The sequence below is a fragment of the Orcinus orca genome, chromosome 16 (assembly GCF_937001465.1).
Source record: "Orcinus orca chromosome 16, mOrcOrc1.1, whole genome shotgun sequence".
Taxonomy (NCBI): domain Eukaryota; kingdom Metazoa; phylum Chordata; class Mammalia; order Artiodactyla; family Delphinidae; genus Orcinus; species Orcinus orca.
This window is the reverse complement of record NC_064574.1, coordinates 27,426,943-27,445,486: the sequence shown is the minus strand read 5'-3', so window position 1 is coordinate 27,445,486 and position 18,544 is coordinate 27,426,943. Positions and strand designations below refer to the sequence as shown.

Genomic DNA, 18,544 nt, shown 5'->3' with positions numbered 1-18,544 from the left:
TGGTGTAGGGAGTATAGAAGTGAGCAAAACGGACTTGGTGCTACTCAATATCAAGTTTCTAATTCAGTGAGACAGATAAACAAATAGATCATTACAAATTATGGTAAGTGCTGTGCATGTGGAGGGAGATGTAAGAATCAAGGGAGGTGCGAGATAGGGAGAGCAGGTCTGTATGCTGAGAAGTCCTTAGCAGGGAAAGAAGATGAAGATAGAGGAGAGAAAAGAGATAACCGATGATTAAGTCCCTGTGCAAGGCAGGTAGGAGAGGGATACTTAACACAAGTGGAGTGATTGTTCTTTGAAAGGAGGGTGGAAGAGAGCAGTGGGTGCAGGTGCTGCTGAGTTTGATCTATATTTCTGTTTTTGTGCCAGTACCATGAAGAGGCTGTCTTTTCTCCATTGTATATTTTTGTGCTGTTGAGTTTGTAGATTTGGTGGTGAACAGATAAGAGTAATCTAATCTAATAGCATCTATCTTTATGAAAATAATTCCTACGAAAAGAAGGTAAAGAAGTTTCAGGAGTGGAGGTGTGGTATACAATAGTTGTCAAGAGTGTAGGGTAGTATTCTGGATAAAGCAGAATCCGTTTGTTTTGACTTTGAAGGTTTCTAAATTTTTTCTGCCTTTGCATAGGCACTGTTTAGTGCTATGTTAGGTAGCCAGATGAATTCCTTTAAGGACAGCATTTCCTAATATTGTTATTATGTTCTAGTAACCATTTGTCAGATTTTATATTATGAAAATAATGAAATGTCTTTCTTTATTCTAATGGAAATGTAAATATTAACCATGACTTTCCAAATAATACATGACTGTTAGAGTCTTATATACATTGCTCTTAGAATCTTGGTCCTGGCAAATAGAAAAATTATTTTCTGCAATTTTTATTTAAAACTTTGTACCGTTATAGCTCAAAAATAGTTATATGTATACTTGAAGGCTGGCTTATTTCTAAAATAAGTAGATTTGGTTTCCATCTCCCACTGTTAGGTAATAAGGTCTAAATTAGAGGATTCATTCTGTGTAATTATGAAAATTGACAAGGTTGCTCCTGGCCAGATAAATCATTATTTTCTATGAGTGGTGATGATGATCTTAATATTGATGCTTTGACATAGTTTTTTCTTACTTTTTTCATTTGACTTTCTGTGAGAGGTGGTCTTGATATTTTGATGTAGACACTTTTAGGGAATTCATAATATTGGGAGTTATTACTTGGTCTTTAGAAAGGCCTTATTTTAAAGCTGGAATAAGTGAAAATCTTATTTGTCAATAACAAGCAAAATAGTTAGCACTGTCAATAGAAAGTCAGTACAGGCCTGTGCAGTGGAAAGGAATCCATCAGACATAAATGGATTTCAGATTCAGAAGACGATAGCAGAGTTTACCCAAGGGCTGCCTTCATCATACCCTTCAGTAAAGAGTGACAGGGGAGAAAGGACTGAATGTTTATCAGATTGACTGACATGAGCTGAGCTGAGTGTAGAGGGCCAGCCACTCTGTGGTTTGGCATCTCTGGGCTGCCTAGCTGAGTCAGCACCTACAGGTAAACGGGGTCTTGGAGAGCTAAGTGAATGTCTGTGATCTTGGTTTACAGCTCTGTTACCCTCCAAATCTGTGGCCAAGATATGCAGAGACCCACAGACTCCTGTGCTGCAAACCAAACAGCGTGCAAGACCTGTGACCTACAAAAGTGCAGCAGAACAGGAGGCTGAGGAGCTCGAGAAACTGCAGCAGTAAGTTTCACTGCCAGTGTTTGAGGAGGAGTTCCAAGAACGTGCCTACTTTCTTTTCAGTTCTGTAAGGGGGACAGTTAACTATTTTTCTTGCCTTGGGAATTATGGCATTTGAGCTACAGGCTCTGCCTTGCCACTGTGATGAAAGGATTGAAAGTGGGAATATGGAGCTGTCCTGAAGTGTAAACTGGTAAAACACTATTGTGGAGGTTGCAGTGGGAGAACTTACTTATGATTCCAATAAGGAGTGTCCTCTGAGGTTAATTTAGGTAGATCTCACCTTTTTATGGCTACCCAAGGGAACTGGAACTTAATGTGATTAGTGCTAGAGTTTGTCTCCTGTATTCTTCTTTCTTCCTTCTTGTACTTTCTTTTTCTAAAAAAATTATTTATTTATTTGGCTGCGCCACGTCTTAGTTGCAGCATGAGGGCTCTTTTAGTTGTGGCATGCGGGATCTAGTTCCCTGATCAGGGATCGAACCTGGACCCCCCTGCATTGGGACCCCCTGCATTAACCACTGGACCACCAGGGAAGTCCCCTTCTTTTACTTCTTTTTAGAAGGGGGAGTTTCCTCTTGCAGAGAAACCGCAATCTTTAAAGTGGTGGGAATATTAGACTGTCTCATTTATTCTTTGCTCTAGAGGTAGAGACAGTGGCTATGAAGAGAGTTGAAATTTTGTTGTGCGTGATGGGTAATCTTAATGAGTATTATTTTTCTGGTTTTGGCTTACTTTGTTGTTTATGTAGTTTTCATTTTATTAAAAAAATATTTTTTGTGGTTGTCACTTAAACTCTCACCTTACAGATACAAATTCAAAGCACAGGAACTTGATCACAGAATTCTTGAAGGTGGGCCCATCTTGCCTAAGAAACCGCCTGTGAAGCCATCCACTCAGCCTATTGGCTTTGATTTGGAAACTGAGAAGAGGATCCAGGAGCGAGAGTCAAAGAAGAAATTGGAGGATGAACACTTTGAATTTCATTCTAGGCCCTGCCCTACTAAGATCTTGGAAGATGTTGTGGTAAGAGTGGGGAGGCTCGGCGAGCTGGCAGAAGTGCCCTGCTCATGACCACAGATCCACCCATTCACAAATGTTTGAGTAGATACATGATCAGGGCATCATAGTAGGAGCTGTGGGTGATAAAGAGACATGTCAGAGGTGGATTTTGCTCTCAGGAAACTTAAAGTCCACTAAGGGATACAGTATAGGTATAAATAATATAAAGAGTGACAGAAGTGCTCTAAGAGAGGTGACAGTGAAAAGTGCTATAAGTATTCAAAGGAGATAATGATTTCTTCCAGATAGAAGGTTCAGGGAGTGCTTTGTGGAGGAAGAAGCATTTGATCTGAGCCTTGGCAATGTATAGTAGTCGTCCTCATCATCGTCATCTTCCTGTCGTTACTGTCATAATAGCTGACACTTTCACTATGTGCCAGGCACTGCTCCAAGCCCTTTTTGTATATTAACCCATTCATTTTGATCAGAACCCCTTCAGGTTGTGTACTCTAATTCTCACCAGTTTCAGATGAGGCACTTGAGGGAGAGAGAGTTTAAGTAGCATTCCTAGGGTACTCAGCTGGTAAGTAGTGGAACAAGTATAAGAATTCAGGCACTCTGGGTCCAGAGTTTGTGACCTTACACTTCATTATATTGCCTTTCCACTCTATGGTGGAATTTGGACTTGTAGAAATGCAAATGAAATGGACTGGCCAAGCATTCCAGGCAGTGGGAGTAACATAAAAAAAGTCCAAAGGTGGAAAGCATGGGGTGGCTACTGGGAACTGTAAATGGGTCATTTAAGCTGGAGAAAAGAAGTATATCAAGAGGAGCACCTGGAACCTAGATTAGAGAAGTGGGTTGTAGTTTGATGATAGGCTCACAGTCATGATTTGAGAGAAAATATACAATCAAGAAGAGATGCCACATTCAGAGAAGAAGTAATGGAGTTCAGCACCTGCATAAGTGCAAAGATGGTTTTCAGGTATATTTCCAGGCAGATGGGGAATCATCCTCCTCCCAGTTTGAATCACCTTATGTCCAGGTACTAAGAACTGTTTTCCCGTCCTCTTTCTTTTTGCTTATCCTTTAGGGTCCCCACAGTTTTAAGTGAAAGTGTGCACCAATATACGGTTGGCCCTCCTTATCCATAGGTTATGTATCTGCAGATTTAACTAACCATGGATTGAAAATATTCAGGAAAAAAACTAGAAAGTTCCAAAAAGCAAAACTTGAATATGCTGCTCTCAGGCAGCTATTTACATAACATTTACATTGTATTAGGTATTATAAGTAATCTAGAGATGACTTAAAGTATACAGGAGGATGTGCATAGGTTATATGTAAATACTACACCGATGTAAAGAACTTGAGCATCTTCGAATTTTGGTATCTTTGGGGGTCCTGGAGCCAATTCCCTCAGGATACTGAGGGACAACTGTATTACCTTTGACTGTCTATTTAGTTTTGTTTATTTTCTTAGCACTAAGTCAGAAGCAATCCGAAGTTATATTTTCCAGGCTTTAAAAAAAGCATGGTGATGCTTACAAATGATTCTTCCTCTCTTCCCTCGCCAATATCTTCTTTCAGTTTGAGAGCTTTCTGCACATGAGACCTCTTTTCTATTCACAACGCTTTTCTTTTTCTCTTTTTCTTTCTTTTTTTCTGTGATGCATACGTATGATAGGCCAGACTCTGTTACAGAAACTTTTTTTTTTTGGGCGGTACGCGGGCCTCTCACTGCTGTGGCCTCTCCCGCTGCGGAGCGCAGGCTTAGAGGCCATGGCTCATGGGCCCAGCCACTCCGCGGCATGTGGGATCCTCCCAGACCGAGGCACGAACCCGCGTCCCCTGCATCGGCAGGCGGACCCCCAACCACTGCGCCACCAGGGAAGCCCTGTTATGCAAACTTTTAAGAAACCTCTGCCCACTCAAGTGATTAGTCTCCAAGAGTTGTGCCTTCTTTGTCATTACCTGGTGAGGAAATTGTTCTGAATACAACAAGGGAACTGTAGTTTGTATGCAGACCTCAGAATCCTAGACCCAGAAGGGCTCAGAGTTTTCACTTTACACATCAGAAACCCAAGGCCCAGAAAAGAGAAATGACTTCCATGAGGCTTCTGTAACGTGCATTTGGCACCTTACTTTAAATAACATCTTCTTCTCCAAGCTCCTGGCTTTTCCCCCTGCTACAAGTTTTTTGTTTTTTATTTAATTTACCTATCACCCTCTCGATTTTTACTGTATTCTTTGTATCTCCTGTACCAATATTGACTTTAATTGACTTTATATATTCTTAAAATCATCAACTCATTTTAAAAGTAATTTTAAGGGGAACATTTAGATCATTATGTAAATGGAAAATCAGTACTTTTTGCCATGAATAACAACAATAATAGCTAATACTTCTATAAAGCTTATGTGCCAAGTTTTATTCTAAGCTCTTTATATGATAACTTACTTAATTCTCATAACAACCCTATGAAGTAAACACTGTAGATACTATTATCAGTCTGTTTTGTAGAGGTCAGATAACTTGCCCAAGATCACAAACTAGCCAGTGGCAGAGCTGGGATCTGAATATGGTTCCAGGGTCCATGCTCTTGTGTTAAAATAGAAGGTACCTTTTAAACTAAAAGGTTCTTAGGAAAATATGTGATTATTTTTTAAAAAAACATGGTCTACATCCTTTTCCATACCACCGGTATTACCTGAACTCCATTTTTAGAAACACTGATTTAGGAAATTGGTTTGGCAGTTTGTTGTACTTTGGAAATGTTGGGGTGAAGTGGTAAGTGGGGAAGGGTGACTAGAGTTCATTAGGAGTTAAGTGAGATCTTAGAGTAGCATTGTACCAGGTAAGGCCTTGTTGAGAATTCTGGATAAACAGATGAGCAAAACACTAGGTAAGTATGTTAGATGCTACTGAATGGTAGGGAAGTGATTGCCAAATCCAACTGGTTCTCAGAGTCCTCTGGGATTTTATTATATAAACAGATTCCCGGGCTCCACCCCTGGAGTTTTGCTTTGTTAGGTGCAGCATAGATTAGAGAGAGCCCTGATGAAGACCTTAGTGTCTGACACACAGTAAGCAGTCATGTTGTTAATAGTAATAACTATTGCATGCTTACATTGTACTGAGTGTTTTGTGCAGATTATCTTATTTATTTCTCATAACAACTCTTAAGAGATAATGTTCTTTTTTTTAACATCTTTATTGGAGTATAATTGCTTTACAGTGGTGTGTTAGTTTCTGCTTTATAACAAAGTGAATCAGTTATACAATGTTCTATTTTTAACCCTGCTTTTCAGATGAGGAAAGAGATGCTGAGAGGTGTCTAGTATGCAGAACCAGGATTTGAACCTGTCATCTCCTTAAACACTTATTCTACCCCCACAATGCTGTTATCATTGTTTATTTTGGCAAATGCAGTATCTGAGTTTGATGCTGGCTCTTTGCAGCTCTCTCCCTACTGAAATTTCCAGTGACGTCACTTCAACTTTTGGATTCTAGAGAAGCAAACCAGAAAAGGAGGCAAAGATGTATTTATTCCCTTCCACTCTTCTTCATTTTTTAGAAAGGGAGGCTTTGAAAGAAGAATGTAGCTTGCCCATAGAAACAAGTTTAAAAGTTGGTGGCAGAACTGAGGTTAGGTGTCTTAACTTCTAGTGTTGGACCCTCAGGCAGCAGAAGAGCCTGCCTCCCAGAGTCGGAATGCAGCTATCTGTCTGACACGGTTGTCCCCATCTGTGTCCCCTGGTGCTGAAGCTCTCTTTCCATGCGTCCTTATGGTGTTTCTTGTGTTCTCCAGTGAGTAATTTTAGCAGCAACATTTTAGGGACTTGGGGAGACCAGCAGGCTTTAAAAAAAAATTTTTTTTTTCATACTCCCTGAGATATAACATTGCTTCATGGTAATCTCCTAATTGCTCTGGGACAGGCCTGAGAACTTGTCCCAGGGCACTTGGGGGCATATCCTGCCTTAGGGAGAAGTGCTCACCCCTAACATCCCATCCCCCATCCTGGGCTGCTTTTCCAAAATGTGTCATCTGTCCACCCACAATGCCCACTTCTAACCATGTATCACCTCTTTAGAGATACTTTCCCTCAGCTTCCTTTCAGAGTTTCCCCCCATTATCCTTCAGCTCCACATTCTGTTGGGTTTCTTCAGAGCACTTGTGAAAATCAGGGAATACTTGATTTGTTACTTTTTCATTGTCTCTTTCCTCCACTAGAATGTGAACTCACTGATAGCAGGGACCATGTATATCTGTACTGTTCACTCCTGTTTCCCCAGCACCTAAGCATCACAGCATGGGCATTGCTATATTGGATAACTGCATGAGCAGCAGTACAAGCTGAAGTGCACCAGCCTGTGTTAGACACTGGGAATTCGAATGGAATTAGGCACAGCCTCTGTCCTCAAAGCTTTCACAGTCTGGGAGAACAGATTGACATGTAAACAAATAAGGACAGTAATGCTAATCAACATATGTTCATTGAACAATTACTTCTTGTAGGTGCTGTGGAGAATGCAAAGGAATGCAATTGGCAATATCGCTGCCCTCAAGGAGCTTATAACTAAAAAACCTTAAAATAATAAAACAAGAAGCCTTCTCTGTCTCTAGAAACCCAATGTCTTTTTCTTTATTTCTGATTGAGCCCCCTATTGGCTTTGATTGCAGTGGAGATGGGGTGTGGATAAATAGTTGCTGCAAGGTTGATTTTCATAAATCACCTTTCCTTCTCCCCTAAGTAATTATGAGGATTGATCCTACTCGTAAATATCTCTTTCATGGCTTACTTATTAGAGATTTCTTTTAAAATGCACATCTCTCTGTTGGGAGGATGCAGAGAGAGGGGAAAAATAGGAAAAGTGGCATTATTTTAAAACTGAGTCCTCAGATATTTATTTCAATTACTATATTTTATGAAAGGAAAAACACCAAGGACTAAAAGGCTATCTCATGTTATACAGGTTGTACAGACTGGAATCAGAGCCGGGCTAAAACAGACCTCTTGACTCCTTGCTCAGTGTACTTCCTATTACCGCGTATCCTTGACTGTGTTCGAGCTACAGGCCGGTGTCCACAGGTGTCCAGGATGTTGTAGAACAACAGATTTTTGTTGTCGTTTTCTGGCAAGCATTATTTGGAAACCCATTTCATAGACTTTTGTCATTCTGATTACAAGTTCTGCTGTATTAAATTTTACTATACTAGTGATTCTGGTTTTCTTTAGAAAATGTATGAGAACTTTCACAGCAGAATGAGCATTCCCTTTACAGTGGTCACCTTGAGAGTTTATTAATTCTTTCCAAAGATTGATATTATAGAAAGCATTTTGGAAAAGCCACTGGTCTTGGATCCTGTGGCACAGTCTTTTGGATCTCTTCAACGATGGCAAGTCTTCATATTTTAAAGATTAATTTGCTCTTAGGGGCTGGTCTAAAGTCATTGGGAACTAAAACTTCTGAGTAGTCTAAAATAATAGAGCTGGAAACAATTTTGCTTAATTAAAAGTAAAGATTGAGCAATTGCCTTGCATGGCCCTAAAACTGGCTTTGAAGGCCACTCCAAGAAAGATACTCCAAACATGTTTGGAGCAGTTGCAGCATTGTTGGGATTAAGAAGTCTCCCAGGGTATAAATTAGAGTCCAAGAGTCTTCAAGTCCAAGGTATAAATTCTGTTATTCATGCTTACTGTATTCATTCAACAAACATTTCCTGAATGCCTTATGCTTGCCAAGGTCTGTGTTAGGTATTAGGGGTTGATGGAATAACAGTCCCCACTCTCAAAGCACTCATAGGTTAGCAGGAGGAGATGAATACCTAAATAAACAAGTGCAATGAAGTTTCATATGTACCATGATAGACTATATACAGGGGAGAGTGGGGTCAGTAGGTCTGGAGGAGTGGAGTGATCTATTGAAGGGTTTTATCAGAGAGGCGATGCTTTAGTGGAGGCTTGAGAAGCAGGGTTAGATGCTTCCAAGCAGCCAGAGCATTTCTGAGAGAGCATAAGCAAAGGTATTGCATTGTGATGAGAACCAGTGTTAAACTTTGGTAGCTGTTAGTAGTTCATTGTGGATGGAGGGTGATGCCTAAAGAGGGGCAAGAGATATGCCTGGAAAGTCAGGCAGGATTCCAAATTATGAAACACCTTGTACTTCATGCCAAGGAATATGTTATACTTTTGTAGGTAGGCAGTAGGAGCCATTAAAGAATTTTAAGTCAGGAAGTAACATCAAATCTTCTGACTGTATAAGAAGATGGACTGGTGGAATGAGAGAAGCTGAAGGACTGTTAGAAGGCTAGTGGAATGGTACAGGCAATAGATGATGTGGCCTGTGTCATGACAGTGAAGAGTTAGAGAGGAAGCAGAATAGAGAGCTGATGGGGCCAGCATGTGGATGTGGGTATAAGAAATAAGGAGTTACTGAGGATGTCTCAAGGTTGTTTTGATTTTTTTTTTTTTTGCGGTACGCGGGCCTCTCACTGTTGTGGCCTCCCCCTGTGCGGAGCACAGGCTCCAGACACGCAGGCTCAGCAGCCATGGCTCACGGGCCCAGCTGCTCCGCGGCATGTGGGATCCTCCCGGACCGGGGCACGAACCCACGTACCCCACGTTGGCAGGCAGACCCCCAACTACTGCGCCACCAGGGAAGCCCGATTTTTTAAAATTGATCTGGTCATACACTTCATGCAGGACGGTAGCCCTAGAGATACCATTTTGCAGTTAGGGTTAATTGCCAGATTCATGATAGTGTAAACTCTATGAGAGTTAGAATTATGTTAGTTTTGAATGATGTGCATAGTATGGTATACATAATTCAGTCTGAAAAGATTTGAGATGTTGGCAGTGTTTTGGAATCACAAAGGGGGAAAAAATCTTTGGAGAAGTTGAATGTATTAGAATTAAGGAATATAGAAATTAAATCCCTCTTTTAATCTACCCTCAAAGATATGTGAGAGTTAACAGCTTGGTGTTCTTTCCATATTTTATTTTCTATGCTTAGATTAATTATACGTACATTTTATTTTATTTTTTTAGTATATGCGCAAGTATCTTTTAAAAATTTAATTCAATTCAGTTAATTTATTTAAATAAATTTTTTTGGAGTATAGTTGATTTACAGTGTTGTGTTAGTTTCAGGTGTACAGCAAAGTGATTCTGTTATACATAGATTCATTCTTTTTCAGATTCTTTTCCTATATAGGTTATTAACAGAATATTTAGAGTTCCCTGTGCTATACAGTAGGTCCTTGTTGATTATTGATGTTATATATAGTAGTGTGTGTGTGTTAATCCCCAGCTCTTAATTTATCCCTGTCCCCACCACCCTTTGATAATCATAAGTTTGTTTTCAAGATCTGTGAGTCTGTTTTGTAAATAAGTTCATTTATATCATTTAAAAAAAATTAGATCCCACATATAAGTGATATCATATATTTGTTTTTCTTAACAGACATCTTAAAAACACACAGAAATAATATTTAATAATAGTATTTTTTGTTTCAGCAACTTGTCCCTCCCCCCTCAACATTATGAATACTGTTCTGTCAGTAATAAAGATTTATTTTCTTCTTTTTGATGACTATAGTATTCTATTGTGTGGATGTACCACAATTTTTTAAAATTATTTTTTATTGGAGTATAGTTGATTTACAGTGTTGTGTTAGTTTCTGCTATACAGCAAAGAGAATCAGTTATACATATAGCCACTCTTTTTTTAGATTCTTTTCCCATATAGGTCATTACAGAGTATTGAGTAGAGTTCCCTGTGCTATACAGTAGATTCTTATTAGTCATGTACCACAATTAGTTATGTACCACAATTTAAGAAAGGATTTAGCCAGTTCTTTTTTGATAGGTAATAGGGTTATTTGCAATTTTATTCATTTAAATTTAAAAATGCTGTATTGAAATAAACCTAAAAACTAAACTAGAGATCAAATACTAGAGATGTAATATTGGGTGAAAGAGTATGACCATTTAAAGATTTAGTAGCTAATTCCTAAAGTTTGTACCAATTTGTGCTCTGTACCTTACCCAACTGTATAGGAGTGCCCATTTCTCTTCACCTGTCAACACTGGTATTAACCAGTCTTTTAATTATTACTCAGTCTTGTAGGTGAAAAATACTTTATTTTACTTTATATTTTTAAAAATTATTGAGATTGAGCCTCTTGTATATCTTTGTAAACTGCTTGTTCTTTGTCCAGTTATTTGGCAAAAGGAAATTAAGCTAACCCTTGCCCCGTACTTTTTTCCATTTGCCTTTTGAGGTTAATATTTTAAAATATAAGTTCTTATTTTAGAGATGTATGTGGAATAGGTTCAAGAGAATGGACAGTATCTATTCTTTTCCTAGATAACATTTGGAAGTCCTTTTTGATTTTGTTTTTAAGGGATTGGGGTATAAAATGGGAGAGAAACAATAAAATATTGACAGTTTATTTTGTAGTGTTTTTCATAAATACCAAAAAAGATTTTGATGAATCCTATTTTTGTTGAATATGCAACTCAAACTATGTTTTTGTTATTTGCTGTTCTTCTGTCTTGTTAATCGACCTTTGGAGCATTAATACATACCAGTCTTAGTTGGATAAGTTAACAACATACTGAAATAACTAGCTTTTTTTGATTCCTGATATGTGAACTTCTAAGAAAGGGATTGATCTCATCACACAGCCTAGTAGAGATTGTTCTAGGATATCTAATTGAGTTGCTTACTCCTTCCAGGGTGTTCCTGAAAAGAAAGTACTTCCAATCACTGTCCCCAAGTCACCGGCCTTTGCTCTGAAGAACAGAATCAGAATGCCCACCAGAGAAGATGAGGTGATTCCCTGGGATGGGGGTTTCTACTCCTTCTACATAATCAATCTAAGCATTATTCTTTCTTAAACTTAGTGGAATACAAAGGCCATCACTCTTGTCTGGAGTTGTCTTAACAATGGGTATGAATGATTGATCATCTGTTTTTGCTCTTCCAAGAACAAAGTAGTAAGGGTATGAATCTTTTGGCTTTCAGTGGTAACTGGTTGTAACTTATTGGAGCTATGTTTGTTTCTGTTGCATTGGAAATCACCCTGTTGTAATGTGGATCAAAAGTTCCCAAGACCTATACTCTATTTTGCCCCAGCTATTGTCACCATTCAATGAGGGACTTTTAAAATTCATACTAAGCAGTTACATCCACCCTGTCCTTAACTATCTCCATTAATCCAAGGGTTGCAAAGGTGACTGTGTGGTGATGGTTCATGAAGTTGGAATATATAAACTGTCATTGATCAGGCTAGTTTCTTGTTACATCCCCCATTTTATCTATAAATATCCAGAGTTAGGGTAATTTTACAGCAGATCTCAGGCATAAGCCTTTTTATAGGTTCATTTGAAACTAAAATACACAGTAATCTTATGTTACCAGCTTGAATCCAATCAACTTACTTGGTCCTATTCTGGGTTTGGCAACTGGGAATACTCCCAGTCACATGTTTTAGTGGAGTCTGAAGTCTGGGTCAAAGAAGAGGCCAAGGTATATGCTTGGTTAGTACTTTTCTTCTGTTCTTCATTTTATTCAAACTGTTTGATCTCATTTAGTTTTTACAACCTTCCTGTGAAAAATTTTAGATCCTTTAAGAGTAATTGTGTTAGTTTATCAAATGCTTTCACACTGGTTTCACCCCTGAGAGTTGGTAGATACTCCTCTTTGATAGAAAAGGAAGCTAAGACACCTGAGAGGTTGAGTGACTTGCCTTAATTAATGACTTCTCTCATATAATGTCTTCTGACTCCACATTCAGAGGAGGTGAGAGAGAGTGAGGAATCTTGTTTCTAAACTGTATTTTTTTCTTTAGGAAGAGGAGGAGCCAGTAGTGATAAGAGCTCAACCTGTGCCATATTTTGGAATGCCTTTTAAGCCCCAAATCCCAGTGGGGAGAACTGTGGAAATATGCCCTTTCTCTTTTGATTCTCGAGACAAAGAACGTCAGTTACAGAAGGAGAAGAAAATAAAAGAACTGCAGAAAGGGGAGGTAGGTGTTTCCATTTCTCCAAGTAGCATAGTACTATTCTTTGATCCCTCAAAGGTAATCTTTTATGTTGCACTTTTAACTATAAATCACTGACTTCCTTTGATCCCTCTAAGAGCCTTATGAAGTATAAATAGGGCAAGTAATTTAAAGTGCCATTAAATTACTTGCCCTATTTATACTTCATAAGGCTAGTTAAGTGCCATTCTGGCACAGGGAGCTTAAGTGACTTGCCCATGATCATGCTGCTGGTCATTGGCAATATTGGGAGGAAAACCTTGATTTCCTTTTGAACCCAATACTCTTTCTGCTACACCAAGATGCTTTGAAAACTGGCCTTTCCTATTTTTTAGATTCATCCAAATATTCTGGAGTAGTTGTTGCTTTCTGGCTAGAAAGACCTTATCTTAAATCTTACATTTTCTTTTCTATTAGGTGCCCAAATTCAAGGCGCTTCCTTTGCCTCATTTTGACACCATTAACCTGCCGGAGAAGAAGGTGAAGAATACAACCCAGGTTGAGCCTTTCTGCTTTGAGACTGACAGAAGAGGTGCTCTGAAGGCACAGACTTGGAAGCACCAGGTGGGGCTGGGGAGAGCAGCTAAAATGTGAATTGTTTGATTGTTGATTTGTTACAATAGGTAGACCCACTACACTGAACTTCTGGGAACTAACATACTGGATTATTTTAGGGGCTGTCACTGTAATCAGGGGTCAGCAAACTTTTTCTATAAAAAAGTTTGCTATATGTTATTTTAGGCTGTGCAGGTGGTCTCTGTCACATGTTCTCTGTGTATGTGTGTTTCAACCCTTTAAAAATATAAAAACCATTTTTAGCTCAAGGGCTATACAAAACGAGGTTGCAAACTGGATTTGGCTTGCGGCGTAAGTTTGCTGATCTCTGCTGTAAGTGATCACCTGGGGAATGTGAGAACTGTTAGGCTTTTTTTGTGTCAGGAGATTCTTAAAGATCTCATCTATTCCATTTATTAGACTTGTTCATTAAATGTTCACTCCTTTCTGTTGGTGCTTTGATAAGAAACTGAGAGGTGAGAATAGATTCTTAATATGGTATGTTGTTTTTGCAACATAGTGTGCTGTTTGCTCTTTATAGATGACAGGTGATTTAAAACAGTCAATTGGTTGTTGGCTGGTTTAATTGGATCTAATTCTGCCCTGTCTGGAAAAAAATCTCCTGAATCCCTAAATTTGTCAGTATTGATATTGTCTCTTATTCTGGACTCTGTCCAAAAGGGGCTCTGGCCTAATCTTTGTTTGTAGAAAGTCATCCCTCTTGAAGCCCAAGAGATATGATTGCTTAAGTAACTAAATGTAGGCTACCTGTTGGTACTGTTCTCTAGGAGAACTTAGGACAGTTGCTTTGGAAGCAGTAGTGAATCTCTCGTTCAAGGACCATGACATAGAATGTCTGTATATTTTCCATCACAAAAAGATTTTTTAAAGTTTTTCAGTCATACATAAAAGTAGAATAGTATAATGAACTTCCATGAACTGTCACCTGGTTTTCTAGGGATCAAAACATGGAAAATCTTATTTCATCTCACTTCTACCTACTCATCTCTATACTGGATACTTCTGCCTATACAAGATTACTTTGAAGCAAATCCTAGGTGTCATCTCATTTCATCCAAAACTACTTCAATGTGTAACTTTAAAATATAAGGATTAAAAGAATTTCATAACCACAATACTATTATCACACTTAAAAAGATTAACAGTAATTCCTTAATAGTGACAAATAGTCAGCATTCATATAATCCCCTAATCTCTCATTTTTTAAACAGTTAAATTGTTCAAATCAGGATCCAGAAAAGGTCCACATTTTATATTTGTTTGATAAATCTCTAAATCCCTTTTAATCTAAAGGCTGCTCTACTTGCATTTTATATGTTGAATAAACTGGATTGATTTTCCTTTAGGTTTTTTTTATATGAATAATATGACCATTTATTTTAAAAGTATATGTGTTTACATGTATATGATATGAAAGGGGTTATACACTAAAATGTTAATAATAGTTATTTATGGTGGGGTTATAGGTGACCTTATAGAATTTCATTTTTAATTTTCATCCATTTTTTTTTGAATTTTATTTTTTTATACAGCAGGTGCTTATTAGTTATACTTTTTATACATATTAGTGTATACATGTCAGTCTCAATCTCCCAGTGCATCACACCACCACCACCACCACCCCCCGCCACCACTTTCCCCCCTTGGTGTCCATACGTTTGTTCTCTATATCTGTGTCTCTCTTTCTGCCCTGCAAACCGGTTCATCTGTACCATTTTTCTAGGTTGCACATATATGTGTTAATATACGATATTTGTTTTTCTCTTTCTGACTTAGTTCACGCTGTATGGCAGTCTCTAGATCCATCCATGTCTACAAATGACCCAGTTTTGTTCCTTTTTATGGCTGAGTAATATTCCATCGTAAACATGTACCACATCTTCTTTATCCATTCGTCTGTTGATGGGCATTTAGGTTGCTTCCATGACCTGGCTATTGTAAACAGGGCTGCAATGAACATTGGGGTGCATGTGTCTTTTTGAATTATGGTTTTCTCTGGGTATATGCCCAGGAGTGGGATTGCTGGGTCATATGGTAATTCTATTTTTAGTTTTTTAAGGAACCTCCATACTGTTCTCCATAGTGGCTGTATCAATTTACATCCCCACCAGCAGTGCAAGAGGGTTCCCTCTTCAAAAAAAAAAAAAAAAGAGGGTTCCCTTTTCTCCACACCCTCTCCAGCATTTGTTGTTTGTAGATTTTCTTTTGATGTCCATTCTAACTGGTGTGAGGTGATACCTCATTGTAGTTTTGATTTGCATTTCTCTAATAATTAGTAATGTTGGGCAGCTTTTCATGTGCTTCTTGGCCACCTGTATGTCTTCTTTGGAGAAATGTCTATTTAGGTCTTCTGGCCATTTTTGGATTGGGTTGTTTGTTTTTTTAATATTGAGCTGCATGAACTGTTTATATATTTTGGAGATTAATCCTTTCTCCATTTGCAAATATTTTCTCCCATTCTGAGGGTTGTCTTTTCGTCTTGTTTGTAGTTTCCTTTGCTTTGCAAAAGCTTTTAAGTTTCATCAGATCCCATTTGTTTATTTTTGTTTTTATTTCCATTATTCTAGGAGGTGGATCAAAAAAGATCTTGCTGTGATTTATGTCAAAGAGTGTTCTTCCTATGTTTTCCTCTAAGTTTTATAGTGTCCGGTCTTACATTTAGGTCCCTAATCCATTATGAGTTTATTTTTGTGTATGGTATTAGGGAGTGTTCTAATTCCATTCTTTTACATGTAGCTGTCCAGTTTTCCTAGCACCACTTATTGAAGAGACTGTCTTTTCTCCATTGTATATCCTTGCCTCCTTTGTCATAGATTAGTTGACCATAGGTGCGTGGGTTTATCTCTGGGCTTTCTATCCTGTTCCATTGATCTATATTTCTGTTTTGGTGCCAGTACCATATTGTCTTTTTTTTTTTTTTTTTTTTGGCGGTACGCGGGCCTCTCACTGTTTTGGCCTCTCCCGTTGCGGAGCACAGGCTCCGGACACGCAGGCTCAGTGGCCATGGCTCATGGGCCCATTCGCTCTGCGGCATGTGGGATCTTCCCGGACCAGGGCACGAACCCGCATCCCCTGCATCGGCAGGCGGACTCTCAACCACTGCGCCACCAGGGAAGCCCCACATTGTCTTGATTACTGTAGCTTTGTAGTATAGTGTGAAGTCAGGGAGTCTGATTCCTCCAGCTCTGTTTTTTTTTTTTTTTTGGTGCAGTACACAAGCCTCTCACTGTTGTGGCTTCTCCCGTTGTGGAGCACAGGCTCCCGACACGCAGGCTCAGCGGCCATGGCTCATGGGCCCAGCCGCTCCGCGGCATGTGGGATCTTCCCAGACCGGGGCATGAACCCACGTCCCCTGCATTGGCAGGCGGACTCTCAACCACTGCGCCACCAGGGAAGCCCTCCAGCTCTGTTTTTTTCCCTCAAGAATGCTTTGGCTGTTCGGTGTCTTTTGTGTCTCCATACAAATTTTAAGATTTTTTGTTCTAGTTCTGTAAAAAATGCCGTTGGTAATTTGATAGAGATTGCATTGAATCTGTAGATTGCTTTGGGTAGTATAGTCATTTTCACAATGTTGATTCTTCCAATCCAAGAACATGGTGTATCTCTCCATCTGTTGTATCATCTTTACATCAGTGTCTTATAGTTTCTGCATACAGGTCTTTTGTCTCCCTAGGTAGATTTATTCCTAGGTATTTTATTCTTTTTGTTGCAGTGGTAAATGGGAGTGTTTCCTTAATTTCTCTTTCAGATTTTTCATCATTAGTGTATAGGAATGCAGGAGATTTATGTGCATCAATTTTGTATCCTGCAACTTTACCAAATTTATTGATTAGCTCTAGTAGTTTTCTGGTGGCATCTTTAGGATTCTCTATGTATAGTATCATGTTACGTGCAAACAGTGACAGTTTTACTTCTTCTTTTCCAGTCTGTATTCCTTTTATTATTTTTTTCTTCTCTGATTGCCTTGGCTAGGACTTCCAAAACTGTGTTGAGTAATAGTGGCGAGAGTTTTCCTATAGGTATTACAATCTGGGTTTTGCTCATTGTATTCCCAACGTGTTGATTAATATGTTCCTCTATCTCCTGTATTTCCTATAAATGAATAGTCAGATCCAGAGGCTTGACTAAATTCTGGTTAGATTCTTTTGGGGGTTGGGAGGGAGAATATTTTACAGGTGATCACATCCAGGGGTATATTAATGTCTACTTGTTTATTTTTTGTGATGTTAAGTAGGCCTTAAAAGTATCTTCAAGGTATTTTCTAGTTCTCAGTGGGTTCAGATGTTGTTAGTCTGATCTACTTAATGTAAAAGGGATTTTAATTGAGTTTAGATTAAATCACCTGCTGTCTTTGTAGATGAAACTGTTCAGAAACATTCGAACTTGAGTCATTGAGATGGTAGTTATGGAAAGTAGTGTGGCTGCTTATCTGACAGATTTTCTTTCTCATAGCTGGAGGAAGAACTAAAACAGCAGAAAGAAGCAGCTTGCTTCAAGGCTCGTCCAAACACCGTCATCTCCCAGGAGCCCTTTGTTCCTAAGAGAGAGAAAAAATCCCTTACTGGTAGTATTTTATGTATTCTTGGGGGATTGGGGCAGAATGGTTAGACTTCCTGGGACTCAGTTGTGTCAGTACAATGCTGTGTCAACCAGAAGCATCTGCCTGTAGGCGATCTAATTTTTTCTCCCCTAGCTCTTTATTGAATCCAGCAGCTATGTTGATTTGTAGTGTGTTGGGGTCAGATTCATAGAACAAGCACCTGGCATTTCAACAACAATTTTACTTTCCCCACCCAGAGAGTAGCAAGTAAGTGAGAGAGAGCCAGGACTTCTTTCTGGAGTTCACCCTAAAGCAAGCCTTAGATAGAAAACATTTGATTGCTTAAGCACTGGGCAGCGTTTCAGAAAAGTGGGATTCTTTTCCTAAATCTGTCTCACAATCACTATGTAGTTTTGAGCAAGCTACTTCACCTGTGTAGGTCTTGCTTTTCTCCTAATTAGATGATTTATAGGGGCCCTTCCAATGATTTATAGGGGTCCTTAAAATTTTAGGACTTTTTGTATGTGGTTTACTCCACCTTTCTCCCAACTAGGCTTCCTTAGAGCTCCACCTTTCTGTTGCCATGCATATCTATCACTTGCTGGATCTGTGGGGCTAGGTTTATGCAAGTCTTGCTTGT

At 38.9% G+C, this 18,544-nt stretch overlaps 1 protein-coding gene across 4 annotated transcripts in view; it reads left to right on the top strand.

Annotated features, from left to right (window-relative positions):
- The window catches only part of TPX2 (TPX2 microtubule nucleation factor), a 58,585-nt gene that overhangs the window by 37,617 nt on the left and 2,424 nt on the right, over window positions 1-18,544 (top strand). For all 4 annotated transcript variants that reach the window (XM_049698813.1, XM_049698812.1, XM_004272693.4 and 1 more), the window contains exons 11-16: window positions 1,599-1,737; window positions 2,544-2,760; window positions 11,482-11,577; window positions 12,597-12,773; window positions 13,206-13,352; window positions 17,817-17,928. In XM_049698813.1, coding sequence (XP_049554770.1) covers window positions 1,599-1,737; window positions 2,544-2,760; window positions 11,482-11,577; window positions 12,597-12,773; window positions 13,206-13,352; window positions 17,817-17,928 — 888 coding nt within the window. The remainder of the gene's footprint in view (window positions 1-1,598; window positions 1,738-2,543; window positions 2,761-11,481; window positions 11,578-12,596; window positions 12,774-13,205; window positions 13,353-17,816; window positions 17,929-18,544) is intronic.